Below are 13119 nucleotides of genomic sequence, written 5' to 3'. Positions count from 1 at the left end.
TTATTTTTACTTGAGTGACAAAATGCCCAATTCTGGAAACGGCCTCGTTATTGTCAATAGGTGCCTCGGGTAAGCTTCCCATGTGTTCGGGTGCATTCGGCAAACAGACACACTTGATCGCCATGTTCATTAGGAGACAGGAGTGGGAGGGTTAGAAGAAAAAGATATACAGCGCAACAGTGCTCGACGAGACATTCTGCGTGTTGGATAATTGATTACAGCACCATATATTTGTTGGTTATGCACACTATCTCTGCATTGTTTTGCACCAGGAGTCAGTGCAACAACACTGCAAAAAGTTAATAGGTAAGAAACCTATCAACCTTTTATAAAAAACACCATAATTTATATTTATTTATTTTTGCAGCTTTGTGATGGAGAATCAAAAAAATAAAAAAGCAAGATTGAATGATAAAGGAAGTGGAAGTAGCAGTAGCCAGCCCTTTCAAGACATATGGACCGAGATGTATGGGATTGTTGACAGAAACAACAGATCATTGTGCATACTGTGTAATGAAACGGTAGTAAGCAGAATGTGGAATGTAAAGAGACATTTTGAAATTAATCATCGTCAGCTCTTGATAAAAAATATCGATGAAAGGAAGGAATACATTTCTAGGCAGCTACACCGCTATAAAAGTCAATCAAATTCCATCATTAAATTTGTAAGATGCTCTACAAATTTAACATCAGCAAGTTACTGTATTGCTCACTCCATAGCTCAGCATGGAAAAGCCCTCAGTGACGGAGAATTTATTAAGGCAACATTTCTAAGATGTGCACCAGCTCTATTTCACAATATAAAAAATAAAGATGATATTATTAAAAGAATTTCTGAGTTACCACTCAGTAGAAATACTATCAAAGACAGAATAATAGATCTTAACAAAAACGTACAACATCAATTTAAAAAAGACTTAAATAGTTGTAAATTTTTTTGATTTCTCTTGATGAAACTACTGATGTCACATCAAATGCTCAGTTGGCCATTATTGCTAGATATTCTGATGGTCTCACAATGAGAGAAGAGTTGATAAAGTTAGAATCAGTGCCAATAAGTACATCAGGAAATGAAATATGTAAGGTTGTTATAAGAATATTCAGTGACCTAAACATTGATATCTCTAAAATTGTGTCAGTCATGACAGATGGGGCACCAAATATGGTGGGGAAAAATGTGGGATTCCTGAAATTGTTTATGGGAGCTATTAGACATCCACTTGTACCTTTTCATTGCATTATCCATCAGGAGGTGTTGTGTGCCAAATCAGGATCCTCAGAATTGAATGATTTAATGTCAGTTGTAACAAAAATTGTGAATTTTATAGCTTCTCGACCCCTTCACAAGCGAGAATTTTCTGCACTTTTACAGGAAGTTTATTCAACCTATGGTGGACTACTGATATTCAATAATGTGAGATGGCTGAGTCGAGGTAAAGTACTTGAGCGATTTGTGGAGTGCTTTGAAGAAATTACGGTATTTATTGAGAATAAGGATCTGGCAAACTTTCCTCAGATCAATGATCATAAGTGGGTCAGCAATTTGATGTTTTTTACAGATCTCTCTGTTCATATGAATGAACTGAACTTAAAATTACAAGGTTTTGGCAAAAGTATTGGTGTTATGTTTGGATACATCAAATCTTTTGAAAGTAAACCTAAAATTTTCAAGCGAGATATTGAAACTAAAACTTATAAGTATTTTCCTCGGATAAAAAAGTATTTTGAGAAGGCCACTACAACGAGTGTAATGGAGTCCATATTTATGTACCAGAATATAGTAAACTCGTTATTTGAACAGTTCAGCAAAAGATTCGACCAATTTAGAAGCCTAGAACAGACCATTAAAATAATTAAGTATCCGGATGTAGTTGTTACAGTACTTTGGAATTAAAGGATTTCCAATGGATGCAAATTGATGATTTAGAGATGCAACTTGTAGATTTTCAAGGTAGCATTTGGACTCATGTGTTTGTCGACTTAAGGTCGAAACTTGAAAATCTGGAACAAAATCGTTTGAATTACGAAGAAGAGTGCAACTATGAACAAGAAATTTTGAGTGCTTGGAACAGAGTACCTGACACTTTTAGCGACATAAAAAATCTAGCGATGGCTTTGCTAACAATTTTTTCATCAACTTATTTTTGTGAGACTTTGTTCTCAGCATTAAATAATATTAAAACGAACAAAAGAAACCGGCTAACTGATGAAGTTAGTGGCGCTTGCTTGGCCTTGAAGTGCACCAAGTATGAACCTGCAATCGAAGAATTAGCAGACAAACTTCAGCACCAAAAGTCACTAATTTCTAGTTTTCGTACCATTTGATTATCATTATTTTTATTATTATTTTTTCCTAAATGTACATTGTTTTTCTGTTTTTGTTCATTTTATACATATTTTTTGGTTGATTTCTCTTTGTTAAATGGCATTTAAACATATAAAATAAATATCAAAAATATAAATCTTTTTTTTACTATGGATGCAAATATCAAAAAAAAAATTATGAATATTTCTATGTGTGACACGGCACCAGAGTTAAGTTAGGGTTTTTCAAAATTTTGACACGCCGAGCTCAAAAGGTTCGCCATCACTGACCTAAACGGTCGCAGTAGTCCCAGATCGTTTCTAAGGAATAGTCACTGAAACATTATGGTCTTACCTATAGTGAACAGCTTGGTACATTCCCTGCCCAGCTCATTTCTTGCACAGCACCTTATGTCAGCTCCAAATAACTCATACAGTACACTTTGCTCCTTTGTAACAATGGGTGGACTTTCTCCTTTATAGCTATAATTAGAAAATAAATGTCATTTGACTAAACATATTTTAAAATTACAAATGAATGTTCAGGAGAAGAACGAAGTTACGGGTTGCAGAGCCTGTTTTATTAAGAGTCTATTTAAGAGTGCAAAGAGGGAGCATTAGATAAAAACCCACATCTGTCATTTCAGCCGAGTTCATAGAGGACTAGTTACACTCTATCTCAACAATGAGAAGAACAGTAGAGAGAATTACATAATAGAACAGTTTTAAATGTTTTGTATTTGGTGACTCCTTTGTTGTTGTTTAGAGAGAAAAAGAATTGAGAAAGAAGACAGAAGTTAGGGGAGGAAAAGAAGGAAAAGCATGATTAAGTTTTATAATACAGCTTAACAGAGCTTTCCTTTGAAGCACAGAAGAGACAACCAGTTGAGAGGGAGTCATCAGTTCCCAGAGCTAACAGGGGAGAGTCGGGGTGTCCCTCCTGAGGGACATCAGCCACTTCTCGGGATTTGATGAGCTCCCTTTCCTCTCCTCCCTCAGCGGAGGATGGACGTTGGCCCTCCGTTCCTGGGTCCTCCGGAGAGCTCCCCTAATCATGACCTTTCCCAAAGCAGAGATGCTTTTGGAGTCTGTGTACAGTCACTTTTCTCCTCTTTATCATTTTAGGCAGGTGTGTTTTTTTCTTTGCTTATGCATCATCCCATGAGAGCTTTTTTCTTTTCTTATTATAATGAGGCAGGATAGCAAAAGCTAGGAAAAAGCCTTGGCAAGTGTAATGGAGAAACAGAAACAAAGCTAAACAAACTGGCCAAGCAATTTACAGCCAAATAATAAATTGCAAGGTCTTATCTTTCCTAACCAAGCATGCCTACGAGCAAATGGTTTACACATTCCAGACTGGGTGCGGGGGACACCTGCCTCGTCAGGTCCCTCTTCAATGGCATTCTTTCAAGGTGAAACTGACCAGAGAATGACCCAGACCCCTCTATCCGTTCATTTCAATGAATCAGCATTCTGAAGGACAGACCTGGAGAGCTGATAAATATTCTGTTGAGATCCCCCCCTAAATTTTCTGCCTTTAGAAAACATATAAAAACCCTCAAGATAAAGGAAGCCTGTGTGTGTTCTCGTTGGAGTATGCCCATGCCCCTCCATTTCTCGGTTGTATACTTTTGCTGCCTTTCTCCTAAACTCCAAGGGTCCCCACGAAACTTGCAACCACGGGAGCAATGGGCAGCAGCAGATGTCCCGAGCTAACCCCCTGACCCTGTCCCTAGGCCCCCTTTCCTCAGACTTCCCGGTGAGCTAGCAGCAGCCCCGCCTTGACTCACTTCTTTCCTGTAACATTGCTAGAGGCCAAAGCAGCTGCGTCTGTTTCTCTCCTGTTGCCTCTTCTATCCTAACTAAGCCCTTTATTGTTTCACTGTCCCAGCTTTAATAAACGTACCTCAAAATCACCGGGACTCGTGTTGTAAAATCTTTCCTGTACAAAGTCAAGAACCCACACACTACTGCCAGCCTAGGCAGACCCACTCTGGGCCCAGGACCTTTCCAGTGACAATAAGACAACAATAGTTTGGGTTCATTGTAGGAATTTTGGAAAATTTAGGGGGAAAAAAACAAAGAAAAGAGTTTTAAATTACCCAGATTTTTGTGTGTAGCTTTCTAATTTTCTTGTTGTCTATGCATACATTACATACCTATCTACAGGTAATCTCTTTTTCTTTCCCATCTAAAATTTGGGATCACATTAATATTTCTTTTTCTCCGCTTTAGTCCCATTTTACAACAAAAGTTGTTAAATAAATTTTAATTAGCTAAAATTGCATAAATTTTTACTTTGTGAAAATTTAGCGATTGCACATTTAAAAAAACGAAAGTAACAGTTATGTGGTACTTACCATCTCCAGGCATAGTTCTTTGTGTTTCAAAATTTGCAAATCATTTAATCACCATAGCAATCTTATGAGATAAGTATGGTTACCATCCCCATTCTTCTGATGAGAAAGGAGATTAAGTAACATGCTCAAGGCCACACAGTTAGTAAGCAAGCCAAGGTTCGAACTCAGGCCAGATTCTATGTCCTTAAACAGTCAATTTAAACTGCTCTCTTCCAAAATAAACAGAATAACCACAAATTAAGCATTTATTTCCAGGGAATTTCTTACTTATAGGAAACAATGCACTACAGTCCATACCTTTCTTTTTCCCCAACCAGATACTCAGGGAGCTAACAACCCTGTAACTTAAAGGGCTTTTATTTGTGTTGTGTCATGTCCAGGGAGGACCCTGCAGTTTAGTGAGGCAACATAGGAGAGTTCCGAAAGGCTTCCTTACTAAAACAGAGACCCCTTGCCCCTGTTAGAGTCCAAGCTAATCATTCCAAACGCCAAAGTTTCCTGTTAACATGGTGTCAAGTTCAACTGTACACCCAGTATCACATCAACTGCGTTAGAAAAAGACCAAATAAGTATAGGAATCATCACAGTTACCTCTATATGCACATCGTACCTTTCACTCTGTGAATCACGAAACACCCATTCCACAGTTGGTTCTGGAATGCTCTCAGATATGCAGACCAGGGCGTCCTCATTTTCCATTTTTCTAAAGTATGGTCTCCTTAATGTGTAAAGCAGTGTATCTAAAGCATCACAAATTATTACTATTTTAACATTTTAAAAATTGTATTAGCAGTCCCCTCAAAAAAATTCTGTATCATTAAGAAAGGCTAATATTGCATGGCCAGTGTGGTTCAGTGGATTGATCATTGCCCATGCACCAAGAAGTTGCTGGTTCAATTTCTGGTCAGGGCATATGCCCAGGTTGCACGCTCGATCCCCAGTAGGGAGCATGAAGGAGGCAGCAGATCAATGTTTCTCTACCATCGATGTTTCTGTCTTCTATCCCTCTCCCTTTCTCTCTCTTTCTAAAAAAAAAATATCAATAAAAACATATATTTTTTAAAAGGCTAGTATTTTATAACATAGCAGTGTCATCTGCTCCAGTCCAAATATATGTGTGTGTATATATATATATATAATCCTCACCAACATATTAAATTCAACTCTAGTAGAAACACCAACTTTAGCATTTATGCTCTTAGCCAGTTTTCTTGGGTGTTTCATAAGTCCACAGACAAATAAAGATGAGTGGAGTGAGGCCATGTGAAAATACAAATATTGATACAGATAGAAGAAACAAAACTGGAAATATCGAAGTTTAAAACCCATTCTTATATAGTTTAAGACCCAACTTTCTTCCCATAATTTTATGTAGGCAGAAATACACAAATTTAGAATGCAGAAGTATAATAAGACAGAGGTAGGACTGGAACTGAATAATAGTGAATGTCAACTGTAATTTAAAAAATAAAGCTTTTAAAAAGAACTGGAACAGAATTGAGAGGTTCAGCTTAGCCTGCTGCTTACACTGGACCATCACTCCTCTCCCTCCCCCATGTGCCACTCCCACAATGCCTAATATATAAACTTACTTTCCACTTCTGCTTGGACCTCTCTATGGACAGGAGTTCACTACTTCCCTGAGCAGATCCTTCCATTTTTCAACAAACCTTTTTTAAAAAGAACATTTCCCTATGCTAAATTCTAATCTCCCATCTTATAATAAATTTATCTTAAAGTATTACATAAGATATATATTACTATATAATACATATATGTGTATGTGTTTACATATATACACAAAAGGATATCCTATATAATAAAGAGCTAATATGCAAATGTCGTCATGCCCTCATGCCATAACGGCTCAGACACTCAACGCTGGGGAGAGAGGAATGGGGACCAGCCAGGCACAAATAAGCTCGTGAGAGAGGAATGGGAACCAGCCAGGCACAAATGAGCTCATGAGAGAGGAATGGGGACCAGCCAGGCTGCAGCCCGGGAGAGGGACAAGCCGCCCACCCCACAGTCTCAGGCATCAGCGGCTGCAGCTGCGGCTGCGGCCCAGGAGAGGGATAAGCCGCCCGCCCCACGGTCCCGGGCATCTGCAGCTTTGGCCTGGGCGAAGCCGCCTGCCCACAGTCCCTTGCAGCTGCGGCTGGCCTGGGCAAAGCTGGCCCAGGTCCTGGGTGCCTGCGGCCGGCCAGAGGAGGGAAGCCCGGGTCCCAGGTGCCTGCAACCAGCTGGAGGAAGGAATCCTGGGTCCTGGGTGCAGGGCAAGGCAGAGGTGGTTAGGGGCGATCAGGCAGGTAGGCAAGCGAGCGGTTAGGTGCCAGCAGTCCCAGATTGCAAGAGGCAGTTAGATATCCTCCAAGGGGTCCCAGATTGGAGAGGGTACAGGCCGGGCTGACAGACAACTCTCCCCCACCCCCTGGTGCACGAATTTCATGCACTGGGCCTCTACTATGAACTATAAATTCTGGAGCATAATAAAAACTAATGCCCATAGACTCATACTCGCTTAATAATCGAAATATTAATAAACACCTTTGAATGTACTTTTGTGCTTCTCCCCATCTCTGGACCCTAGGTAATCTTTATACTGAATTTTGTGTTTATCATTCCAGTGACTTTAAAAATGTTGTCACTGCCCTGGCTGGGTGGCTTAGTTAGTTGGAGCACTGTCCCTTGCACCAAAACATTGCACATTCGATTCAAGGGCAAGGCACATACCTAGGTTGCAGCTTTGATCCCCAATCCAGGAACCTATGAGAGGCAACCAATCAATGTTTCTCTCTCACATTAATCTCTCACATCTCTCTCAAATAAATAAATAAGTAAATAAATAAATAAACAAACAAACAGATAGAAACATATCCTTGGGTAAAGATTTAAAATAGTAATAATACTAACACTAATAATAATAATAAAATTAAATAAAAAATGTTCTCATCACTTAGACATGTTGCCCTAAACCAGGGGTCCTCAAACTACGGCCCGCGGGCCACATGCAAATACAAATATTGTATTTGTTCCCGTTTTGTTTTTTTACTTCAAAATAAGATATGCGCAGTGTGCATAGGAATTTGTTCATAGTTTTTTTTTAAACTATAGTCCGGCCCTCCAACGGTCTGAGGGACAGTGAACTGGCCCCCTGTTTAAATGTTTGAGGACCCCTGCCCTAAACAATGTGTTAGTTTCTTTGCACTGTTTTTGAACTTCAGCAGAAGATATCATTCAATATGTAGTCTCACACAACTTCATTTTTTGATCCAATCTCATATTTTTAGTTCATCCATGGTTCTGCATGTAGCTATACTTCATCTTTTTTTTTTCACTACTACACAGTGTTCCTTGGTGATATACCACAATCTATGACTCAATTTCCTTGCAGTAGACAGTGAGTGTTTTCCAGGTTTTTGTATTATCAACAATGGTGCTATGAATACTCTGTGCATTCCTACTGAGGCAGTGGGTAACTTTCTTTAGTAATATACCCAGGAGTAGAACTGCTGGTTTATATGGTATGAGCACATTCAGTTTTACACATAATGACAATCTGTTTTCCAAAGTGGTTATATGTACTAATTCCCACTTACACAGCAGGATATGAGACTGCCTATGCTCTACATACTCACCGAGACTTCTGAATTTTCAACCATTTAGTGGGTGTAAAATGATATCTTGTTGTGGTATTTGCATTTTTCAATTATTAACTTAACATATTTATTGACCATTTAGTTTTCATGTTCTGAAAAAGAAATGACCACTTATGTCTCTTGTTCATTTTTCTGTGTGTTTTTTCTTACTGATTTATAGGAGCTCTCCATCTATATGACTATTACCCTTTGTTGATTTGTGAGTTGCAAATATTCCATTTTCTGGTGGTTTTTACATTCTCTTCTTGCAATTTCTGACCATTGGTCCCAATTCTACCCTCTAGAGCAATTTTCTTTTAAAGTGTAGCTTTGCTTCCACATGAAAATCTTTCATATATTTAAAATAGAAACCAAACACTTCATAAGTTATATAAATGTCTAACCACTGTGCTTCATACCCAAAACTAATATCCTATATAATAAAGAGCTAATATGCAAATGGTCATCATGCCCTCATGCCGTCACGGCTCAGACACTCAACACTGGGGAGAGAGGAATGGGGACCAGCCAGGCACAAATGAGCTCGTGAGAGAGGAATGGGGACCAACCAGGCACAAATGAGGCTGCGGCCCAGGAGAGGAACAAGCCGCACGCCCCACGGTCCTGGGTGCCAGCGGCTGTGCCTGCGCCTGCGGCCCAAGAGAGGGACAAGCTACCCACCCCGTGGTCACAGGCACCAGCGGCTGGGGCTGTGGCCAGGAGAGGGACAAGCCGCACACCCTGCGGTCCCAGGAGCCAGTGGCTGCACCTGCACCTGCGGCCCAGCCCTGGAGAGGGACAAGCCGCCCGCCCCGCAGTCCCGGGTGCCAGCACCTGCACCTGTGGCTCAGGAGAGGGACAAGCCACCCACCCCACGGTCCCGGGCACCAGCGCCTGCAGCCCGGGCGAAGCCACCTGCCCAGAGTCCCCTGTGGCTGCGGCCAGCCCGGGCGAAGCTGGCCCAGGTCCTGGGTGCCTACAGCTGGCCAGAGGGAGAGAAGCCCGGGTCCCAGATGCCTGCAACTGGCCAGAGGAGGGAATCCTGGGTCCCAGGTGTGGGGCAAGGCAGAGGCAGTTTAGGGCGATCAGGCTGGCAGGGGAGCAGTTAGGGGTGATCAGGCAGGTAGGGGAGCAGTTAGGGGCAATCAGGCAGGCAGGCAGAGGTGATTAGGGGCAATTAGGCAGGTGGAGGTGGTTAGGGGAGATCAGGCAGACAGGCAGAGGGGATAGGGGCAATTAGGCAAGCAGGCAGGCAAGTGGTTAGGAGCCAGCGGTCCATGATTGAAAGAGGCAGATGGACATCCCCCAAGGGGTCCCGGAGTGGAGAGGGTGCAGGCCGGGCTGAGAGACGACCCCCTTCCCCCACTCCTGTGCACCAATTTCATGCACCGGGCCTCTAGTTATGTTATATTGTCAACTGTAATTGAAAAATGAAAATATTTGCTACTAAAAGAAAAAAAAATCAGAAACACAGGTTAAGGGAGATAATTACTCTAACTAGTTAGACCAGGTTTCCTGACTCAGATGCCAGAAGAATTTCCTGTACATCACACTGCCCTCAATCTTCTCCTCTCCTCAAAATATTCCCTTCTCTATGCTAACCATTCTCAACTCCTTCTACTGTTCCTCACTTAAGGAATTCCAAATTCATCACCATGCTGATTGTCCTGTTTTGTCAATATTCATCTGAAAACAAATGGAGATCTACTGATTTCCTTAACCTAGACATCATATTTTCATGAACACGGCCAAGGTCCAGATTCCCTTTTTTAGGAGCCATGCCACACTGCCGGTGAACACAGAGCCTGTGGTTCACTAAACGGTTTCTCTTTTTCACATTGACTATTGCCAAGTCTCCCCCACCTGACTTTTTTAAACTTCACCTGCTAAAAACAAGTTTCAATTTACTTGAATGATTGTTGTTAAAAAATTTTTACGTTGTAAATCATAAGTGGAAAGGAGGTATTTTAAATATAATAGACACAGCAGATGCCCACTGACCTTAAAAAAATTCCAATATTAACACTTGGGAAAAGAGAGAGAGAGAGAGAGAGAGAGAGAGAGAGAGAGAGAGAGAGAGAACAAGCAAGAAATCCCTGCCCTGGCCAGTGTGTTTCAGTGGACAGAGCATTGGCCTGCTCACCGAAGGGTAGGGTTCCATTCCCAGTCAAAGGCACATACCTGGCTTGCAGGTTCGATCCCCTGCCCCCTGTCCCAGTCAGGGCAGGTGAAGAAGACAACCAATCAACCAATCTCTCTCCTCTCTCTCTCTCTCTCTCTCTCTCTCTCTCTCTCTCTCTCTTCTCACTCCCTTCCACTCTCTCTAAAAATCAATGGACATCCTAGCCAGTTTAGCTCAGTGGGTAGAGCCTCAGGCTGAGGACTAAAGGGTTGAGGGTTCGATTCCTGACCCTCAACAGGAGGCAATCAATAGATGTGTCTCTCTCACATCGATGTTTATTTCTCTGTCTCTCCCCATCCCTTCCACTCTCTTGGAAAATCAATGGGAAAAATATCCTCAGGTGAGAATAACAAAACAAAAAAACAAAAAAGGGAAGAAATCTATTAATCTCTTCCAACCTGAAGCACACAGACTTACTGTCCCACAGAGGGGAGTCAGGGGTGGGGGAGAGGACAGAAAACAGGACCAATATCAAAGAGCAAAGAAGCGCAGCTCTTGTCTTTTGAGATTCTAAGGTCTGATTCAATAAATTTCAGAGTAATAAAACAGTTTTAGAACAAATTTTGATCTTACCTAATTTTGCCTTACAAGCTGATTTTAGAACCTGACACACCACCCCACCCCAGTAAAATGACACTTCTGGGAACCTACATGGCCACAGCGTTTTTTTCTATTAGCAACTCTGACTGCAAGCCCCTGTGCAGTGTGGTGCAGGAAGTGCAGACCTGGCTAAACTCAACTCTACCTGCGCCCTTTACCACACCTCTTGGCGTGCCCGTTTTCTCACCTACGTGCAGGCGGGGTTGCTGTGGGGATGGAGACGTTACGTGCAGAACACCCTCACCAAGGGCAGTCCCTGGCCAGGGCGTCTCTGTGGGCGGACTCACACACACCACAGTCACTGACAAGGAAGAAGGGAGCCTAGCAAGTCCTATCGTGTGGAGCCAGGGACCTAACTTACATGCACAAACCCAGAGTTTTGGAGGCCTGCCCTGGCCGCTAGGGCAGTAGGACCTATGTGAATGCCCTACCTCTGGTCTAGTCTGACATGGGAGGTACAGTGCTCAGTGCACACAGTGTGAACCTGTGCAGTCCCTAAGCCCGTGCACAAGCGAGGAAATAAGAATCCAGAAGACACATGCCGGATGATCCTGCCAACCACACAGCTGTCTCGTCTCCCTGGCTAAGAACATATGGCTGTTCCCTACAGCTTGCATAGTGACCTGGCATTTGTATAACCACAATAGCCACTAGCTATATGTGGCAATGTAAACTCAATTTTTAAGTTATTAAAATTAACTAAAATGACAACTTTGGTTCCTCAGTCACACTGGTCACATTTCAAGTGTTTAACAGCCACACGTGGCTGGTGGCTACCATATTGGAAAGAGCAGACACAGACATTTTCATAGCCTCAGAGACCATGAATAGGGCTAAGATTTTACAATCCAGGAGGTCTGTGTTTTTATCTCTTTTTTACAGATAGAGAAATTGAGGCTCAGAGTGATTAAGCGACCTGCCAGAGGTGGTAATATCAGATTCAGAATAAGAATCCAGGTCTTCTGAATCCAAGACTAAAATGTTTTCCATTTCTTCATGTCAGCTATCTGTCACTGAAAAAAATGGGGGACCTCAATTGAGGCTACCTGGATTTTACAGAGCGCTAATTCTTTTTTTAAAAAATATATTTTATTGATTTTTTACAGAGAGGAAAGGAGAGGGACAGAGAGCCAGAAACATCGATGAGAGAGAAACATCAATCAGCTGCCTCCTGCACATGTCCTGCTGGGGATGTGCCTGCAACCAAGGTACATGCCCTTGAACTGGAATCGAACCTGGGACCCTTCAGTCCACAGGCTGACGCTCTATCCACTGAGCCAAACCGGTGCTGGCCCAGAGCGCTAATTCTGATAGTCCCCGGTCATGTCAGAGAGTCTCAACCCGTTGTATGGATGGTTGAAGTGAATTCAATCAATTCCACTCCATGTTGAAGGAAACCGGTATGTTGTGTGGGGAGCAGCTGGGAAAGATCCTGGGTTCTCGACAAGGGCATGGCCTACTGTGAGGACCTTGTAGCAAGCGGCACTTACTTCTTATACTCACTGTGAACAATACCGTGTAATTGGTCGCTTCACTTTGAATAAAAAGTAGGTATTCTCCAGCTTGGGTTTCTGTCATTTTCAAAATGAACATGGAAACAACTCCTCTGAAAAAGAAGAAAGAGAACTAGTTATTTTGAAAAACGTGTGAAACTAAAAACATAAAATTTCATACTGAGTCAGAAGGCGCTTCGGTGTCTTCCATATTCCGTCTGTGACTACGGCACCAACGGCTGCTCTATGGAGAGCACAGCTTCTGTCACATGCCCAGCACTTGTTAGTTTAACCTTGACTTTTAACCAGTCTCTCTCTCTCAAGTGAAGGAACTCCTTTCCAACACATTCCCTGCATGCTTCCCAACCCCCAAACACACAGGACCTTCCGTCCCAAACACACAGGTGGAGTGGTGTGCTCCCGTGGGCAACAGGGTACCATTCCCTTTGACCAAACAATTCCCACAGTCATATTGGCCCAGTCACCTGGCTGCCAGCCTCAATTCCCATTTCCAGAACCAGCTCACTGTACAAGCAAGATAT

At 42.3% G+C, this 13119-nt stretch overlaps 1 protein-coding gene across 1 annotated transcript in view; it reads right to left on the bottom strand.

The window, feature by feature from the left end:
• The window catches only part of FLT3 (fms related receptor tyrosine kinase 3), a 79105-nt gene that overhangs the window by 36754 nt on the left and 29232 nt on the right, over positions 1–13119 (bottom strand). Inside the window, exons 4-6 of the mRNA XM_036301727.1 lie at positions 12575–12690; positions 5275–5404; positions 2660–2787 (exon numbers count right to left, since the gene is read on the bottom strand). Of these exons, the coding sequence (XP_036157620.1) occupies positions 2660–2787; positions 5275–5404; positions 12575–12690 (374 nt within the window). The remainder of the gene's footprint in view (positions 1–2659; positions 2788–5274; positions 5405–12574; positions 12691–13119) is intronic.

The sequence above is a fragment of the Myotis myotis genome, unplaced genomic scaffold (genome assembly GCF_014108235.1).
Source record: "Myotis myotis isolate mMyoMyo1 unplaced genomic scaffold, mMyoMyo1.p scaffold_m19_p_3, whole genome shotgun sequence".
NCBI lineage: Eukaryota > Metazoa > Chordata > Mammalia > Chiroptera > Vespertilionidae > Myotis > Myotis myotis.
Note: the sequence above shows the minus strand (reverse complement) of the source record. Positions and strands in the feature narration are given on the sequence as shown.